The 20,362-nt window shown below is 34.2% G+C and overlaps 1 protein-coding gene across 1 annotated transcript in view; it reads left to right on the forward strand.

The window, feature by feature from the left end:
* LOC115443194 (orexin receptor type 1) overlaps positions 1-20,362 on the forward strand; it is a 111,333-nt gene that overhangs the window by 65,002 nt on the left and 25,969 nt on the right. The window contains exon 2 of the mRNA XM_037442582.1: positions 6,243-6,822. Within this exon, the coding sequence (XP_037298479.1) occupies positions 6,295-6,822 (528 nt within the window). The 5' untranslated portion in view covers positions 6,243-6,294. The remainder of the gene's footprint in view (positions 1-6,242; positions 6,823-20,362) is intronic.

The following is a 20,362-nucleotide window of genomic DNA, read 5'->3' on the forward strand; positions in this document are numbered from 1 at the left end:
ATCGATCTTTGCAGTTCCATTGATGTTGACGAGTTGGCGGGGTATACACTAACCCCCTTATTCATAGACGTTATTTATCTAAGGGCGTAGCATTGCTGATAACAAGTCTGTTTCTCAGTGCTGACTGCATAGCAGCCTTCGCAGTGCGTAGATATAGGGCCGTTGTCATTGACTAATATTGAGATACAACTTCAATCTGGTTGGTTTTCAGATAAACAAAGCTGACCAACAGACCTGTTATCACAGCAATGATCCGTCCTTAGATAAATAACGTCTATGAATAAGGGGGTAATTGTACAAGAGTATCAGTTGATTGATTATCATGAGAAGAAATAAAGTTCAATGTATTCCTGCCTAAAAAGCCGGTAATGCACCTCTATGCGCCGTGGTATTGCAGATGTTCATGGGCGGTGATAATTTACCAACAGATGAACCGTATGCTCGTTAAAATTAAATCACTTTCTAGTTTTTATTTATTATATTTATTTCTAAACTTACATTTTTTAAATTTTTAAGTGTTATTTCCAAGTAGATAAGTATGATTTTATTTAGTAAAGCAATGTCAAAATGACCCTGTATATCCGGTTTCGAAGCCCGGCATAATTGTGTCGACTGGCGAGGGAATAACTCTCGTCTGATCGAAGACACTTCCCGTAAATAGAGATTAAAACATAAGCTCATGCTTATCACAAAGGAGAGGAAGATAACACAATCTTGCTTCGCCAGGCCAATTATCGGCCCATTCTAATAGGGGCAAGTCGATATCGCTCACACTAATTCTAGGCTCATCGTATGTATCTATATAATAATCGCGTGTTCAGTGTATATACACTGAACACGCTACTACTATATAGTAGTAATAGTTGTATATAGTACTAGTAGTCGTATAGTTACGATTAAGAAACAAATAGACACTGAAACATACAGACTAGTATTACTGTTATGAATGAATCCCTCCTAGCCGAATTTCGACCACGGCGGCCAATCTCAACGGAGAGCAGCCAGGTACGCAGAAGATATTATAAAGCACAAGTGTGTGCGCAATACACAAACACTCCTTGTTCTTTCAATCTCATAGTTCGGTGAGATGGCAATCCGACATGACCGGAGAGAGATCAGGAGCTGGACCAGCGGCTTTAAGTGCTTTCTGACACGGAGGTATCACACCGCCAACTTCCTGACTCCGAGCTGCGGCTGAGTAATTTTTGAGGCGGAAAAACCCAGTAACAATCATTTTTGGTTCGACCCGAGATTCGAACCCAGAACCTCAGCGCCATAGTCGTGTACCGCGTACGAATTACAACTACGCCACGGGGCAGTCAACCATTCACTCAAATGAACCGAGACAGTTTGATATCAAAATTAGGTAGTATTATTGAACTTTCGGACGATCTCACTCCGCCTTATGACTATGAAGACTGCAATCTGCCAAACGTAGGAAGAAGATCTATACACATTATAAAACAAAGTCCCGTTTTCTATCTGTCTGTATGTTATCGATCCTCTCAAAATCACCTAAACAGATTTTTATGAAATTTGGTATGGAGATAGTATACGACCCTGGGAAAGTTATAATCTGTTTTCTATCCCGGAAAAATATATTACAGCGGGACGTTCATCCCGGAAAACTCCAAGCGGGCAAAGCTGCAAGCAAAAGCTAATTGTAACATAAATAACCGCGATCACATCCAAGAAATACTTTAATTTCGATATAAAAACCCTTTTTTAAGCCGGCATAACTTATTTCAAACCACGGCTAGAAATAAAATGCGGACACACCTACCATTCATTACGTGCAACACGCACGGCCACGTGTCACCTCTGAGTTCATTTACCGCACTTGTATAACACTTTTATTTCACGAAAAGAATTTTATTTGGTACCCAAAGAATACAGATAGTAGCACTTACTAAACAAATTACATGTACCTTAAAGGTGATAGCTCAAGGTCCATTTTCATACATTTTGTTTCACCTTTAATCTGGGTAACTAAACAAGTATTGGCAAGTAAAGAATTTAAATTCACGTCTAGTTAGTGATTAGTTCTCGCAGTTGAAAGAAAAACGTAAAAATAATTAATAATCATGGATATTTCGGCCTTTAAAATTTAATATGACGAAATTTTAAAGGCCGAAATATCCAAAAAAAATGGACCTTGAGGTATTACCTAGGCCTTAAAAGGTACCTTGTTTTGTTTTAATTTGTTTTGTGAGATGTTTATAAAAGATAGTGACGTTTGTGTAGGATGAGTTATTCTTTTATACGTGTTTTTTATGATAGTCTTGTTTTCTAGACCCATAATATGGATAAAGTGAATGGTATCGATTGGGATAGTAGAACAGAAAGCGAACGTAAAGTTACAGATTGCTGTTACGTATATACTGGTAGGGCTCGGAATTAACCAGACAACACCGATTCTCGTTAAAAATAAAACAGTTTTATTAGCGCATTAAAACACTAAAATTAAGTTCTGGAGTGGTGACCACGAATCGGGAGACGCAGCGTAGGCCCCCACGAGATGGACCGACGACCTGGTGAAGGTCGCCGGAGTCTGATGGATGAGGGCGGCCCAAAACCGGTCGCTGTGGCGCTCAATGGGGGAGGCCTATGTCCAGCAGTGGATTCAAGGGCTGAAATGATGATGATGATTAAAACACTGCAACACGTAAACTATACACCACAAACACAATTAAAACACTTAATGAGAATGACTACGCGGTAACACACAATCCACTTTGGTCGTTTCAATAGGTCCTCGTCCTTAGATCATGATAAAGCTCACGTATGTTTAAAAATAAAGTTGCTAAAATGGCGCGAATTTAAATTAATATATATTTTTACACGATTGTTTAGTTATTTAATATTCATTATTGAATAAGTGGTTACTTTTGGAGAAGTTATCTGTTTCGTAATCCAGTGATGTATTTGAAGTACATATCGTCTAGGTGAGATTTTTTTTTGAATTAAAGTTAATTTTGGCCAATTTAACAGTAATTTTATTATTTGTATACAAATATTGCCTTGGTTCAAGTTGATCGTTCAAAACCTTTTTTCGTGGCATCTTAAAATGACGCCAGTACGTCTGATTATAATTATTGCAATAAAACTTGTAGTTATATCCAAAAATAATTTCAGATGTATTATAAACCGCCCACTGCTGGACACGGGCTTCCTCTACTGCAAGGATTTAATATAGTCCACCAGTCCTGGCCTAGTGCGGTTTGGCAGACTTCACATACCTTCAAAATTCTATTATAGATTTTTTAAATATGTAGGTTTCTTCACAATCCTTTATAGTAGCGAACAATAGTTGATAAACAGGACACTATTCGAAAAATCTGACTTATGTTTTGAAACTGCGGTACTTCACATCTACCTGTTCCATTCTCAGTTAGGCTATCATGCTATGTTTTGTATGGAGGGTGAAATAACTACAATTATAGTGGTTGATAGGCAGCGAAGATAATTTAATTATATTTTTGACTGGCTCGGTGGCGTAATTAGTACGTGTAATTGTGCACGTACAAGTACGACTACCGCGCTGAGGTCCTGGCTTTGTATCCCGGGTCGGGCCAAAATAAATGTGATTGGGTGTTTCCATCTTAAAAATTACTCAATCGCAGCTCGGAGTCTGGAAGTTGGCGGTGTGATATCCACGTGCCTTGGAAAGCACGTAAAGGTCCTGTTTCTGATCTCCCTCCGGTAATGGCGGATTGCCACGGCCGAAATTCGGCTAGGAGGGATTCATATATGTACATGTAACCCTTTCAAAATACATTTTTAAATTTTCATTCAAGAAAAGGTTTTTCACCCGAACAAAACTGTAGTCACAACCTAGTCAAGAATAATTAATTAAACTAAAGTTTGAAGTTCGAAACTTTTGCCGTCACTGTCAATTCGCATTTGAATAAATGACAGTTTGTGTTCCAAATTCAAAACTACAACATTATTTTGTTACCAGTGAAATTTCAGAATGAGTTGACAAAATAACAAGAAACTAATCTTTGCCCATTGAAGTAACATCATTGGATTGTATAAAAGCTCCAAACTTTAATAAAACAAAGCTTTTTATCATTCATACATAGTATCACGTCTTTATCCCACAGGGGTAGGCAGAGACTATAGATTGCTACTTTGCACGATTCTGGCATACTTCTCGCGCTTCTTCCACCTTCATTAATCTTTTCATGCATTCCCGCCGGTTCCGTCTACTTTTGACCAAGCCTTTACTGAGAATGTCAGATATCTGACATTCGAAGGTTCGGTGCGGTCTACCCCTACCGGCTCTTCCATCCACATCGCCTTATAAACCCTCTTTGTCAGTCTCCTATCATCCATCCGCTCCAAATGCCCAAACCACCTTAGCATACCCTTCTCAATTTTTGTAACTAGATCCTCTGTCGCTCCACATATATTCATGACCGTATCATTCCTCTTTTTATCATAGAGAAATTAAAGGTTAATCTACATGAAGCCTGGAATCAAAAGCTTTCAGCAAGAATAATTTAAACATAAACCCGTTTTATTACAGTGCAAAGTAATCAACAAAAATGTTACGGGAAAATAATACTTAAGTAAATATGAATAAATTTAAAGTAATAACTCATAATCGTAAGCCCGTGGATTTACTAGGCTCAACATAATATCTCGAGGTGTAACAGGATTTAAGAGTAATTAATAACTGCGTCTCACATTTGAGAAGGATCTCAAGTAGGCATAGATTATAATACACACACACATCACACATGTATCCCCGAAGGGTTATGCAGAGGCGCAACCAGGGTACCTACTTTACGCGAAATGTGTTCCGTCCCATGATGTGATACACAAGGGCACAAATTCCAGACTCCGGACTGATACTGAGCAAAAAAACCCAAATATCACGGCCCGACAGAGCGCTGCCGTACCGCGCATGCAGTAAAACTACGACACCGAGGCTATAATATATTAGAATAAGTTCATAATATTCCATAGTTTTGTAATACGTAGTACGTATTACAAAAATATGGAATCAATTGCCGCCGGTTTCGTTTTCAGACAGATACGACCTGAAAACCTTAAAAAAGAGCGTATTCCTAAAAGGCCGGCAACGCATCTTTACACCTCTTGGTACTGTAGATGTTCATGGACGGTGGTGATCACTTATCACTTGTGTTATATGGAACCCCCGACCTTTGGGCCCCCTCTTGGCTCATACCTATATTAAACTAAGCAGACGCCCAAAAGTTCGCACTGCCCTGAAGATCCCCAACAAATTTAGATATAGGGCCCCTCTATCGCAAGCTACGCTACTGTATAGGAAGTACCATAACTGGCATAATGCGTGTAACACCTCTGCCCAGACCTGAAAAAGCCTAAAATATACAGACTTAACGTACAAATAAATGGACAGCCACAATAACTGGCGTAATGTGCGTGTTTTACACCTCTGCCTACCCCTGTAAAGGACCTGATGTTTATTTAACGTACTAAAAAAGGTTAACGGCCATTTCCACTGACCTCTGCGTATTTTAACTCCAAAAGGGTAGTTAGTTTCAAGCATTAGGTCGACCTATTGTCACGTATGTCAGCACGCGATGCTTTCACTTCAGTATTACAGAACGAGTCGTAAATAATGAATCCCTTACTATATGATACCTCAAACTGATTTTGAAAAGAGTCTGGGCCCGTTCTTAATTTCTTTTCTCACGATGTTTTCCTTCACCGTTAAAGCAAGTGAAAATTCACTAAAAATATTCACACAACTTTAAAAAAAATCTGAGGTGCGTGAAAATAAAAATAGACACTCGTTCATTAAAAATACCGACAGAAATAATCAACGAAACCCAAAAGGTCAAATATCAAATTAAAACTTCCAGTACATATTTACCGAGTCCCACAAACCTGCGGTTTGTGATTCAGAATAGAGGTAGTTTAATTAAGCCTTGTGTGAGATTAGTTGGTATTCATCGGCCCTCGTTAGTGAATGCTATTGATGGCAGATTGTATCTGAATGCTTTGACTTGTAAAAAAGGGTAGAGACGATACTCTTTACCTATTTTGCAGCGTAAACAAAGTTGCATTCCAATTTTGTAGATAATTATATGCTTTACATTTTCACATTTTGCGTGTCAACCTTGCGCAAGATGCTATAGTGTGTAGTCCTATTTTTATTCGCGGAAAAACTGTTACTACTACCGCTCACGACTGGGTGGTTATGTGTTCAATTTAAATTCTATATAAATCATTAACTCTTGTTACAGATGACGCAAAACCCATACAACGAGACATGATAAACAAAACTATGAAATAACCATGATGTCCAAACAACTGCAGACCATCGCTATGATCATTCTCTGCAACTTCTGCTTGAGCTCCAAGCATGACTACCAACCAAACATAAGGAGCAAGCGTTCTATCGACAACACGACCATCGAAGATTACAACACAACAGAGCAAGACAACATAACTGCTATCGAACTTAGCAGGTTTGAATACGAGAATGTCACAGAAGAATGTGTTGGTGACAAGGATTTCTGTAATATGACTAAAGAAGAATATATGGCAATGCTTAATGACTACATCTTTCCTCAACCTTATGAATGGGTGTTGATAGCAACGCATGCTATAGTTTTCGTTATCGGATTGATAGGGAATGCCTTGGTCTGCATCGCTGTCTACAGAAACCATTCTATGAGGACTGTGACGAACTACTTCATAGTGAATTTGGCCGTGGCGGATTTTATGGTGATACTTATTTGCCTACCCCCTACGGTGCTGTGGGATGTTACTGAGACCTGGTTCTTCGGCACTGCCATGTGTAGGATCGTGCTTTATTTTCAGGTGAGTGTTTTTTTTATAATATTGCATATTTCATATGGAAAGAGATGGTAAATTCCAAAATATATCAGTTTCCGATTCTCGTTCTTTTCCTGAATTTGTAAAAGTATTTACTACTTTTTTTTTACCAAAGTCAAATACTTTGGTAGATAAGAGACTGACAAAGATTGATGAAGGTGGAGGAAGCGCGAGAGGTATGCCAGAATTTTGCAAAGTGTTAATCCATAGTCTCTGCCTACCCCTATGAGATAAAGGCGTGATACTATGTATGTATGTATAATAAAAAGCTTTGTTTTATTAAAGTTTGGAGCCTTTATACAATCCAACGATGTTAATGGGCAAAGATTAGTTTCTTGTTATATTGTCAACTCATTCTGAAATTTCACTGGTTACAAAATAATGTTGTAGTTTTGAATTTGGAACACAAACTGTGTATGTATTCACGACTTTCTGAGTATTGTTTTGGCTTTTAGAATTAAGTGTTCCAGTATACTAGCCTTCTAGTAAATGACTCATTTATGTTCGAACATAATTACCGATACAAAAACTTCATATTGGTCTTTAAATAAATTCAAAACAATTTTTTATTTGTATGCATGTTCACCAGGTAATCGATAACTGATTGCGTAACAATATAATCGCAGTATTTTATATAAGACAAAGTTTAGCGCATTTAATTGTACAATGATATACAACTTGACCTCTGCCAATTGCGCACCTGCATATATTTAAAAGTTCATCTTAAAATAGTCAGAGTCCAAAGCAGTACACCTCAATTTTCTCATTTAATCACCAAGCGGATTCGTAAAAACATAAACAGTTACATCAAAGGAAAATATTTGAGACCGTAATTTATTTTCGGAAAAATAATGAAAAAGGAAACGTAGTCTAGAATTTCTGTATAAATAGAGTTTAATTCCGGACGCGAGACGCAAAGTGGTATAAGTGATATTTTAAAAATAGTTGCTTTAATGTTCTGTTTTATTTTACCGGGATTTTATTTATGAAATCTTTACCCACAACTCCAATCGTCGTTGTCACAAAGAGTCTTTATAATCTTACCATCTTATTCATAGACGTTATTTATGTAAGGACGAAGCATTGCTGTGATAACAAGTCTGTTTGTCAGTGGTGACGGCATGGCAGCCTTCGCAGTGCGTAAACATAGGGCCGTTGTGATTGGCTAATATTGAGATACAACTTGAATCTTGTTGGCTGTCAGATAAACAAAGCTGAACAAACAGCAAGCTGTCAGATAAACAAAGCTGAGAAACAGTGATCACAGTAATGCTCCGTTCTTAGATAAATAACGTCTATGAATAAGGAAGTTAATGTTTCGTGACTACAAGAACACAACACTATTACTTGTGTCTCGTCATATGTAAGTGACTTTTTTAAGTAAAAATATATAAGAAATTTTAACCTATAGTGGAACTATTAGGTAAGTCGCACACAATTACTTTTTCCAGCGATGATATCGCGCGTCTTGTAACCGCACTTCTGTATATTATAGCGCGTTAGTTGCGTTTGCAACGTACAATCGGACAAGTTCGTGCTAGTACACTTCCAAACACATTTTGCTTGACCGGTCTAATGTCCTGAGATATTTAGACACGCCCCTGTCTCATATTTCACCAATTACGACAGTTTTGGAGATGTGCGAAAGAAACAGCAGATAACTATTATTGTTTACTTTAGTTGTATTTTACTGATTGACGACGCGCACGCAACTATTGAGTACCAGTAGTATTTTGCTCACAATTATTTTTCGTTTACGGACACCGATATCTTGCCACTACGTAGACTTATGTTCGTTTACTGGACTCTTAATTACTTATTCGCCGACCCGTCATGTGACTACTGCACCATGGATTATATATTCCGGGAATTAAATATTACAGTAAGTAAATCAGTCATACTATACTATATAATATTTTAATATTAATTTTAACTAGTGGACGTTAATATGCGTGGGAAAAATATCGTCAGCGCAGAGAACTAATAATTAAAATTTTGCAGTTTTGAGAAAATCGCGGTTTATGGCTTTTTTTTAATTATTGGTCATCATAATTAATTATATTTAAAGCCAACATAGACCACCTTTTAAAGCTCTTTTAAATATAATTATAATATTATTGAGTTTTGATGAATACTTATTCCTTTAATTGTGTAAAACAGACTTCAATATGCTACTTATTATATTTTATATTAATCCTTAAGTTATCCTATCTATCGTAGGGTCAAATATGATTAGTCATTGGTGTGTTTTTGCCAATAAATTAACATAGTGCTATTAATCATACTTGTAGTAATCTATGTAGTATGTTATTTAAGTTGCTTTACGTATAATCAAATGTCAAAATATTGAAAAGAATTATAATTGGAAAACTAAAAAGTACTCAATGCAAAAATAAACTACTTCGACGGGTATACTCACTATAGTTATAGGTGTTACCTATCTTTTCTTGATCTCAGTTAAAAATTCAGAGTTTTCGATATTGAAACAGCAGTAGCATTAAGCGTAACTTTTACCGTCGACTTTTAATAGTAAACTCTAATTTAATGTTGGGAATATATTAAGACAGGCCGGTAAGCCTTTTAGTCCAGTCAATAAGCTCAAAAAGGTGTCAATTTATGTATTATAAAGATCCAAAAATATGAGTGATAGCTCATTCGATTTGGATAACATGACGTCTAGAAAAATAATCTTTAGTGTTCATTGGCACTTAAAAATACAATTGTTATTAAGAGGATAAAGAGGTTCTTCGATAACTTAAAAAATATTAATATTTAAGAAATAAGGAGGAAATTTCCAATTTAACGAAGTCACGACGCCCGAAATTCTATCTCCTTTATTAATAATTTTTATTTAATGCCAAAAATATAGACGAGTATAAATAATTTATGGATAGGCGATAATTTGTTTTTATTACAGTAATATTGCATAGCCAACATTTTTATTGCTGCACATGTGCAGTTTAAAATGTGTAAAGATTTCACATAAAAAGGGTCTTTGTTAGAGGACGACATTTTTTATGTTTTTGTTAACCCCAGTTCCACGTCGACGCCTTTATCGGAAAGCGGTGTCCATTGTTTATTGAATTTAGACGAGTTTAAAGATTTAAGTAGTGGTATTATGATTTCTTACTAGAGTAATTAACTATGTCGGCGCGTTTGTAAGATCCGCTTATAGACGTTTAAGTTCCACCCAGTTTAACCCAGAGGTTTCTGTTATTATTGTTTCTTTTACAACTACATACTTAATATGTAGCACTGAATTAAAGTAGAATTACAATCCGATTTAATGCAAATTTGGGATTTTTATCTCAATAAAATGTGTGCAATTATGGAAAACAGAGCTGATTTTTTTTTTACTTAATTTGGATTATTTCGTACTTGACCCACGTATTTTGTGTCGGCCGCACTGGCGTTCTGCTCCCATATAAATTTTATTATTTTGGCACTGTAGTCATTACATTAAAATATTATTAGAATAATAGATTTTAGTAATTAATATATAATTTAATTGTATTACAGAGAACCACTGTCCCTCGATGGATACACTAGGATACGGATGAGAGCTCCATCGCTAACCGATCCAGAGCGCACACTCTACTCAACCTGTCTGCTGAGCGTATCAAACTAAACTATCAAAATAATGAATACAATTAAATCATATCACTGAAGTAACAAAAAAATGTGTTTTATTTACATGGACTTTCTACGAAATTTCATTTTACATGTGTATCTCATTATTTGTTGGTGTTGCAAATATATTATCTACTATATTCGATTTTAACTTTTGATAATTATATATCGTAGCGATATGTGCGTGAGCCTCGTCGACTGTTTCACAAAACGAGCCTATTGAAATAAATCATTTTATTTGAAATTTTTGATTGTGAGATTTAAAAAAAAATATTTACTTTAAATATTACACTTAAAATGAACTCTGCAAATATAAACGTTATTACATTTGGAAGGCATCCCGAAAAAAGTTAAGTAATCAAAAATCTTGTTTAGTTATCTCTGAAAATAATTACTGCGAATAACATTTTTTTTCAAATTTTCTTATTATTAAATTTTTTCCCTTTATATCCGCAAATGATAATAATAACACTTACTTATGTAAAAAAAAACAGGTAGTTATATCTTTTGACGAATCGTGAAATTATTTGTATGAATTACTCAGCCGTGACTTTTCTTTCTTATCAATGAAGGGTCTAAAATTATTATTGTAATGACTCCAAGTTACTAATTTTTGGCACATTATTATTCAATAAGTTTGAGGTTGGTTGGAATTTATTCGAAACAAAAAACCATCGCCCATACAAAAAACGGACATGTCCTTTAAAAAGTAAATAAAATGTTCATAAAAGCGTAAAAAAAATTGAGAAAAAATATAATAATTTCTAATAATGAAACGAATAACAATAATTTATTATTATGTGAATGATTTAACGAATTAAATAAACTGAACTGTTTAAGTAATTTATATAATTCAAAATTCAATCATAATATGCAGCTATTAAATCGGTAAAAAATCAATAACTGTAAGTTGATTATAGACTTTGGGTTTTAACTCTGCGAAAACTAAATAATTGGCTAAAGAAAGTAACTAAAATTTACAAACTGGACATGTGCAGCAATAAAATGTTAGCCTTGCAAATATTACTGTAATAAGAATTCAAATCAACGCCTACACTTATAATCTTTAAATGCCTCTAAATTCAATAGCATAACAATAGACTCAGTTTAACGATAAATGCGTCCACGTAAGACCGGTGTCAATACAAACATTCATAAAAATGCGCTCTTTAACAAACCATTTTTATGTGATATATTTATTCTTTTCAAACAACATCTGCAGCAATAAAAATGTTGGCCTTTCAATATTACTCTAATAAAAGCATATTACCGCCTACACATAAAATCTTTAAACTCGCCTCAAATTCAATAAATAATAATTGCTGCATATCGATAAATAGTCCAATTAACTACTTCAAAAAGGTGTTAAATAGTTCAAATTAGGATGAAAAAAAGGTATTTCGTTATTAACTCAAAAACTATTCATATTTAAGATAAAAAAAGATCATTAAAAGGAAATAAAAAAAAAACAATATCTCCAAGAAGCTAATAATTTTAGGTCAATTATTTTAACTTTAATGTTAATACATATTTGTAAATACAGAGATATCGTCTAAGTTTTTGAAATAAAATAAAATAACAATTCAAATAATGAAATCTATTAACTATGATTTATTATTATAATATGAATTATTGAACGAATTGAATAAACTGAACAGTTTAAATTTTTACGATTCAAAATTCAATCATAATATTATGCAGCCATTGAATTTATTTAATAAATTAATTATAGACCATGGGTTTAAAGAGACCGAAAACTAAAAAAAGGGCTTAAAAAAGTAGCTAATCATAATTTACTAACAAAATATAGTTGTGACAAATATGGCGGAAATTGCTTTAAAATGATTTTTTTGAATACAACATAAAGTTTGGTTTGTTAAAAGTTAAAAAGAAGGTAATCAGGCACATAATATGATATAAAATAATTAACATAATGTCGTTTCTTATTTATTAAAAAATAATGCCAAAAAATTTAACAATAAAAACACTGTAAATCGCGATTGTCTCCAAACTATAAAACTTTTGTTATTACGTTCTTTACGCCGACGATATGCATCTTACAAGTATAGGAATTATCGTCATAGCATAGACTTGCGCGCATTAATTTTAATTTCGTTTTCTATTATACACTCAGCAGCGGTTCGGTGGTGTTACGTAACGTCATTGCAGGTAGCCAGTAGGCCTACGACTGATATCGATCTATGCAATCGATCCCAAACCCCGCCTCCCAAACGTAGTAAAACAAATTTGCCAAGTTATTTTGACCCTTAGGGTGGTCGACCGCGAACTTTGTTGATTGTACATCAGACGCGATACAAACAACCATTGCTAATGTTCAATACAAACGGACGACTTTTTTCTGACCAAATCGGAGAACGAAGAGTGGAAAGTGGAGGGTTATAATAGCAGGACCAAAGACAACGTGATCAATATTGTCTTGTAAAGGCGGATGAATATGTTGAGACGTGTTGATGGTTTTAGAATCTTTATTAGAATGCACTGATTATACTAACTTAATACAATTCGCTACATGGCTTATATTCGAGGCTGTTCCACATGGACATGTGCAGAACCAATGCGACGACGACCAATGCAGTTCGTGCGGCTACCCATCAAAATTTATAATACGCATTTCTATAATGTTGACATTTTCTCTCTTTCAAAGCAAACATTTTAAAATTTAATTATGACTTACTTTCTACGAATTTGTTATAAACTGAATATCACAGGCTTGAGATTTTCTCATAATTGTGACTTTTAATAGACGTTTGTTGCTTCTTTGTAAAATTTTCTGTTAATTATGAACAGCGCTGTTGGTTACACGTTTATTAATGCAGTACATGTGTAGTTTTACTCTTTACCTAATGTGTAACTGTTTTCTGTTCCTCTTGTGTAAATAAAATAATATTAAGTACACACACTGCAGTTTCTAGTGTCCAATTGCAACAGTGGCATTTATATTGATTCCTCTATCGAGATTTCGTTGTCATAGCTGCTGATATGGTGTTTATATCACTATTTAAGTCCGGCAGCATCGGGATTGTAAACCATCGCCACTGTATCGCATTCGTTTTGCGATTACAATGCTATATTACTGTAGAATAACTTGTCCTGGAGACCTTCCTTCACAGAACACCTATAAAGGAGTTAGTGGACTTAGCCGCTCAAACGCTTTTTTACTGAAGACTAGGCAAAGAATATGGCCACATTATGCCTAATTGCTTTATAACAGGAACAAGCTTAAGCTATTGATTAAATGAAAACAAAATATAATTATTTAGTTTGTAAACACTTCAAATTTCTGCAGAACTTGAACTGTTTAATGAGATTTTGCATTGATACCCCTTTCAAGCAGAATCGGGCCCAGATTAGTCTTGTCTCTTTGGTTTAAATATTTATTGTAGTTATGTTAAACCAAATTGTCTAGGGCAATTCAGCAATATGTTAACTCTTATTGTCTTCAAAAATGTTGAAATTATACTACTTTTCGGATTCTATCGCGTTTTTTTATATATTCGTTTTCTTCCGACGTTTCGAAAACTTTGCAGCCTTCATAGTCACGGGGGGGACTGAGGTGTTGTTCATCCGTAAAGCCAAAGTTACAATATCTACCTACATTTTACAATTATTCAACTTTTTTAAAATTTTTGTTGTTGGTGGTCCGATCTACGCAGAATTAGCTCACAGTGTCTTGAAGTCTCGTAGCGGGTCTTTTGGGTTCCAATTTAATTATTAATTAAATCAGAACCCAAAAGAGAGAAACTAAAGAAAGGAGAAAACTAAAATATAAAAAACCGCGATAGAATCCGAAAAGTAGTTTAATTTCAATGTCTAACATTCGCGTAAACATAAAAAATCATTATGCCTGCATAAATGGTCACTCAATTCACCGTTTTTTTACCCCACTTGAATTTACGCTAAAACAATAATTTATGACTTAGGCCACTTTGACCTCACGACTTGAATCAAAGGCAACCCAGCGAGGGCTGGTTTGGCAATTCCATCCCTAGTCAATCAGATTCAGCTTGCAATTAATTCGTCTCACCCCGGCAAATTGCTTCAAAGAAACGAGAATTTTATTTCAAAAGGAATATAATTGGATTTTAAATGGCATTTTTTTGTGATTTCGTCCGACGTTATGATGTACCTTTTGATGGTTTTTAGTGATTGATTGTAATGTTAATTTCGTAGACGTTTGAATGGTTATACTTCTTATAGTGTAATGAAGAACTTGATGAATTTCTTTAATAATTATATTTAAATTAAATGTAAATTGAAAAACAATACAATGTAAATTGTGGCCCTATTTCACAAGTATTAAGAAAATTGTATTTAATAATTCACAAAGAATACACACATAACTTTAGAAAAGTCAGATGTGTGCTTTGGGATTTGAACCTGCGGACATTCGTCTCGGCAGTCCATTTTACATCAAACTAGGCTATCGCCGCTCCTTAGCACCTTGTATAGATAGTACTAAGTTCATTATCATTTATTTATAAGCATACATTGCAATATGACTGTTATATTTGGTTGGTTTATCCATGTGACAAGTATCAGAAGTTGTGAAACATTCCCTAAGAATTCTAAAACAGGACATTGAGAATTGACCAAAAATGTCGTATTATATACAGATGGTATAATTTCTTCGCCTATATCATAGTATTAGCGACGAATCAATTATTTTCATACAAAATACCTATATTACACGCACAAGGCCTTGCCCAATACCGCATAGGGCCCCTTGACCTAATATCAATATCCTTCCCCCTGAGGCAATTCTTGTGCACTTGGTCTCCACACCAAATGCAGACCCATGCATGGGGACACATCTGCCGCGACCGTAGGCACACAGTTCTTTGTGTATACCTCATGGTTGCTAAATATACATTGGGGCCTATAAGGGTTCGGGAACATCAGATCACGAAATGAATATAAATGTTGCTGTATTCCGCGCCCTTACCTAAGCTGTTGAAGATGCGTAGGCTGTCATTTAAAATGATGTCACTGGCAATAAAGGGGCTATAAATAACAATACAATATGAAATCTCTTTTCAAAGGCATGCCCACGGATAAAATGCTAGGAACAACATTCAATAACGTAATGAATACTCGTTTAATAAAATCCTTGCAGTATAAGAGTCAAGTTAAAATAAACTACGGATAAAAATAGCCTATACCTAAATCCAGGAGGTGGTATGAGTGCCAAATTTAATCAAAATCCATACTGACTTTAGTATAGTCAATATTGACAGCTTGTGGTTGTGTACGGAGTGGCGCTCATGATATAAGAAATCGAGTCTAACCGTAAACCTGGATGTGAATAAAAAATATTAGTCAAATAAGAAAAAATATTTGTTGTTCAAGTGAATAAATAGGTTATAACAGTGACGTTTCGGTTGCCATTTTCGTTCAGATTTTGAACAAATAGTTTATATAGACGTTCGTGTCTATAGAACTAAACATTTTCAAAAACATTTGTATTTATAATATTAAGATACACAACAATTTCTAGGTTTAAAAAACCGAAGGACAACTGATGTTAAAAATAGACAAAAAAACTACGTCCACTAATGATATTTATAGAAAAAGCCACAATCAAATTACAATAGCTGTACAAAAAGTCTCAATGAAAAAAGAACTCGATTAAAAGTATACGAAGGTTCATTTTATACTGGTCTAAGCTACCTTCACCTTTTCGAAGTAAAATGTGATTTATAAAAGTTTTATCGCAAAAATCACGATAGCGAAGAAAGAACGTTACTTTTTATGGTATTTGATGAAGAATTGAATTTTCTAAATATGAACACGTTTGTGTGTCGCATAATGTATTCGGGGTTGCTAGATATAAGGTTGAATATAAATTAAATCATTTTTTTTATATGGCCACGGCAAACCTGAACCTGATGGTAAGTGGAGTGGGGTCCAATAGAATGTCGACTGACGAGAGATGATTACCCCTCGATAGTCGGCACAATTATGCCGGCCTATTAAAACCGGATATACACAGGCTGATCCCAGAACGCGACACACTTGTGGGCCACTATGGCGGGTTTTAACACATTGTGTACGGAGGGATATAAAATGTTCGTACCACTAGCAATAGACTTTTTCCATTTATTTAACATGCTAAAAGAAAATTACTATTATTAGTAGAAATTAAGAAACCATTAAGCTTTTACTAATTCAATCAGAGATGGCATTGCAATATTTCGCTGTTATTTTTAGATATTGCGAACAACAGGCATCTATCGTCTATAAATAAAATAAATAAAAAAAAGTCTTTTATTTCACTGATAAACAATTATACAATTAGTTAATGAGATCGTTAGAATAAAATTGATTACATTATTTATAAAGAAAAAACAACAAATTAAATCAGACTAAATCATTATATAATTTACTAATTAATATTGTTAATTATTATTACTTTATTAATATAATCACTACATCACTACATTATTCCATAGTCTCATCCTCTCCCACTGACCGTCCTGAGTCGAGGTTCATGACCCGTTACTGGGTCGCCCTCAGCATGGTCACTTAATTTTCAAGTGTTACGAGCGGCTAATGCGCTCACCCGAAAGTCCGGTGTTTGAACAAGCCGGCCCTACCAGGCTAACAAAAGTAGAGTCAGAAAAAAAAATTACCATAAAGAAAATCATACTAGATGAAGGCTAGAATAATGCTTTGCTATTAGGTTTAGACATTGAAGTTCTATAGACACGAATATAAACTATTTGTTCAAAATCTGAACTAAAATGGCAACCAAATCGTCACTTTGATAATCTATTTATTCACTTAACACATAATTTACTTATTTGACTAATATTTTGTATTCAAATCCAGGTTTATACTTAGACTCGAGTTGCTATATTATAAGCGCCACTCCGTACACAACCACAAGCTGTCAATATTGACCATACTAAAGTCAGTTTAAATGGATATCAGTTCAAATCAGTTGAACATAGTGAATGTTGGGAACGCCAAATCTATAACGTAGTACATATTATATCGATGGGTTTCGACCATAAATTTATTTTGATATATTTTACTAATACATTTTATACTCTAAATCTAGTTTGAACTACAAAACAGGATTATGCTAATATCTACAATATTTGGAAAAAAAGTTGGTTTAAGTTAAGTCCTTGGTTGAATTATAAGCTAGCCGCATGCAAGTACTTACACTAAGTCAAAACACGTTGTGTATTTAAATAAATATAACAGTCTAAGCTGTTAGGGTACGAAATTGCATTTTTAAGATAGATTATTTACATAAACATCATAAAAAGGATAGGCAAAAAATATGGATACATTCGATAAATTATACTTGTTAAAATAGGCATAATCATTAATAATTTAGTCTTATATAAATCTATTATTTCATTATATAGATCAGATCTCAATCAACTTAAATCGGAAGAATATACTACGACTTAAATAGATTTTACGGAATAAAAAACGTTTAATGCGATAAAAAATAAATAAAACAAAACAAATGATATAAATACGTCATTATTACAAAGTACGGCATTTAAAAAGTATATCGCCTCATTCAAATCAAGCCTTTATTTATTCAAGTAATTTGTAATTTAAATAAGGCGAATAAATAAATAATAAATATGTACTCGTATAAGGGTTTTTTATTTATATATTCGTTACTAATTAGCGGTATCACGCATAATTTTCACTTTTAATTAACTTATTTTACCGCCTACCATTACAGTAGAATGTAACCTTTGTTTTGACCAATATTCTTTTAAATGTGTTCTATTTGTAAATATTTGAATATTGTTTGTCTAGTTACGTATTTTACTCTGAAATAAACACTCGTGTCAATAACACATCTTTTTACTTAATTTTATAAATAATACAGAACACATACACCAATTACTTACAACACGAATAAAGTACTTGGAAGTTCATAATATATTTTAATACAAATACAATAAAAAAAATGTAACACATCATTTTTAATTGTACTTGTAACAGTTTAAATAGCTATTGCCTCAGAAGGGTGAATATAGTGTGCATTTTTTTTGGTGCGGAACGGCAAATTGACCTCTTTACCTGATGGTAAGTAGAGTGGGTTCAATAGAATCTCGACTGATGAGACGTGATTACCCTTCGGCAGTTGACACAATTATGGCGGCCTGTTGGAACCGGATATACACAGGCTATGCATTGAAATTTCAAACCGTTGTAATCCGTCCTCGCAAAGATCGATTATTTTTAGAGATAGCTTACTCAATCTATGAATTGGTTACGGGCATGCTTTATCCAAAAAAACGAATGAATTATAATCAATCTTAGATAGCATACATTGGATTAGGATTGGTTTTTAATTTCGGGCCTTAGTCGAGTTGTTTCTGCTGAAGCATGGCATTTACTATAATTTATTTATTCATCATATAAAAAATAAAAAGGTTTTGGTATTTACACGTCCTCCAAAGGTCAACTTAAACTGGTTACTATAAAACCGCTTCTTCTCCATTAGTTCGTAGACAGTAAGACAAGTCACTCATATAATAATGCAAGCATCAACTTCAAAGTTTAAGAGCAATGTCAAATGAAAAATAGCCCTCGTCAAGGCTCGGATAAAAACGCTATGTCAACAGAAATAAATTTGAAAACCAACCCCAAGTGCGTTGGCAAACAATTCCAATAAATTGGGTAAATAATACCGCAAAAAATCTCGAGCTGGCAACACCGGACGGCACGTATTTACCATTCAATTTAACCCAGAGATTTCACGCTCGTCAGCGACGGGGAGAATTTTCCACGTTGGCAACCCGCGTTAATCGCGTATGACTCGCAAAGGAATTTTCTAGTCAGCAAATAACAATAGTATGGGGTAGTAAATCTAATAAACTACTTTCAAAACGTTTTTAAAGCTGTTTACATAGTCTGATATGGAGATAGATAAGAACTGTTTACTTTAAGGGTGCGTTTTACGTAACAAGAGACGATATTTACTGTTGCTAGGTAAATATAGTGGTCTCGTATGTGTGATTCCCTGGGTACGTACCAACGCAATGTCTATTTCTGCCGCTAAGCAGTGCTAAGTAGTGTGTAGTCACTTGTGTTCCGGTTTGAAGAACATTGTAGCCAATGTAACTACTAGACATAATACGACTTAACATCTCATGTCTCAGGATGGCGATCGCAGTGGAATACCAAATAATACTTTGAATTTCAAGGTGCTGGATGGTGTTTCTACTGTTTATGAGCGGTCGTATCGCTTACCAGGTGAACGGCAATCTCGTCTCATCATTCAAAGGAATAAAAAAAATAACAAACTGCTATAACAAATAAGACTTTTATTACCCAATTGGGTATATAAAGTGAGTTGTCTTTGCACCCTCTCCGATGTTAATGAATATTTCAACTATAAACGATAGTTATAAGCTATTAAAGTTACTCGAGGAGTATCACCCGCTCTGTATCGCTTGTGGATATCAGTTTATCATCAAACGCGATGTTCTCGGCTCTAGATTTTGTAGTTATGTCAAGTTATATTATTTATTAACTAATTTTGGAAGCTATCTGTTCGAAACTTATAATACGTATAGAAAAAAACCATATGTCTGCAATTTATATTATTTATTTTGGTTGTTTTAATTTCAATTTACAACCAACTTTATTAAATAAATAATTTAATAAGGAAAATTTTGGTAGTTAAACATTGTCAAAAAGATCTATAATTCATTTTTTTATAGAGGTTATTCGTAAATCTTTTATTCCCGTACCTCGTGCGCCATAAATGTATGGAAAGAATTTTCAATAGTCAGTGAGAGCCTTAACAGAGGAATTTGTGAAAGGATTTGTTTGTTTAGCATTCATAAAGACTGTCTTAACTTCAGTATGTGTTTTACTGGTGGTAGGATATATT

This window comes from Manduca sexta, chromosome 4 (assembly GCF_014839805.1).
Source record: "Manduca sexta isolate Smith_Timp_Sample1 chromosome 4, JHU_Msex_v1.0, whole genome shotgun sequence".
NCBI lineage: Eukaryota > Metazoa > Arthropoda > Insecta > Lepidoptera > Sphingidae > Manduca > Manduca sexta.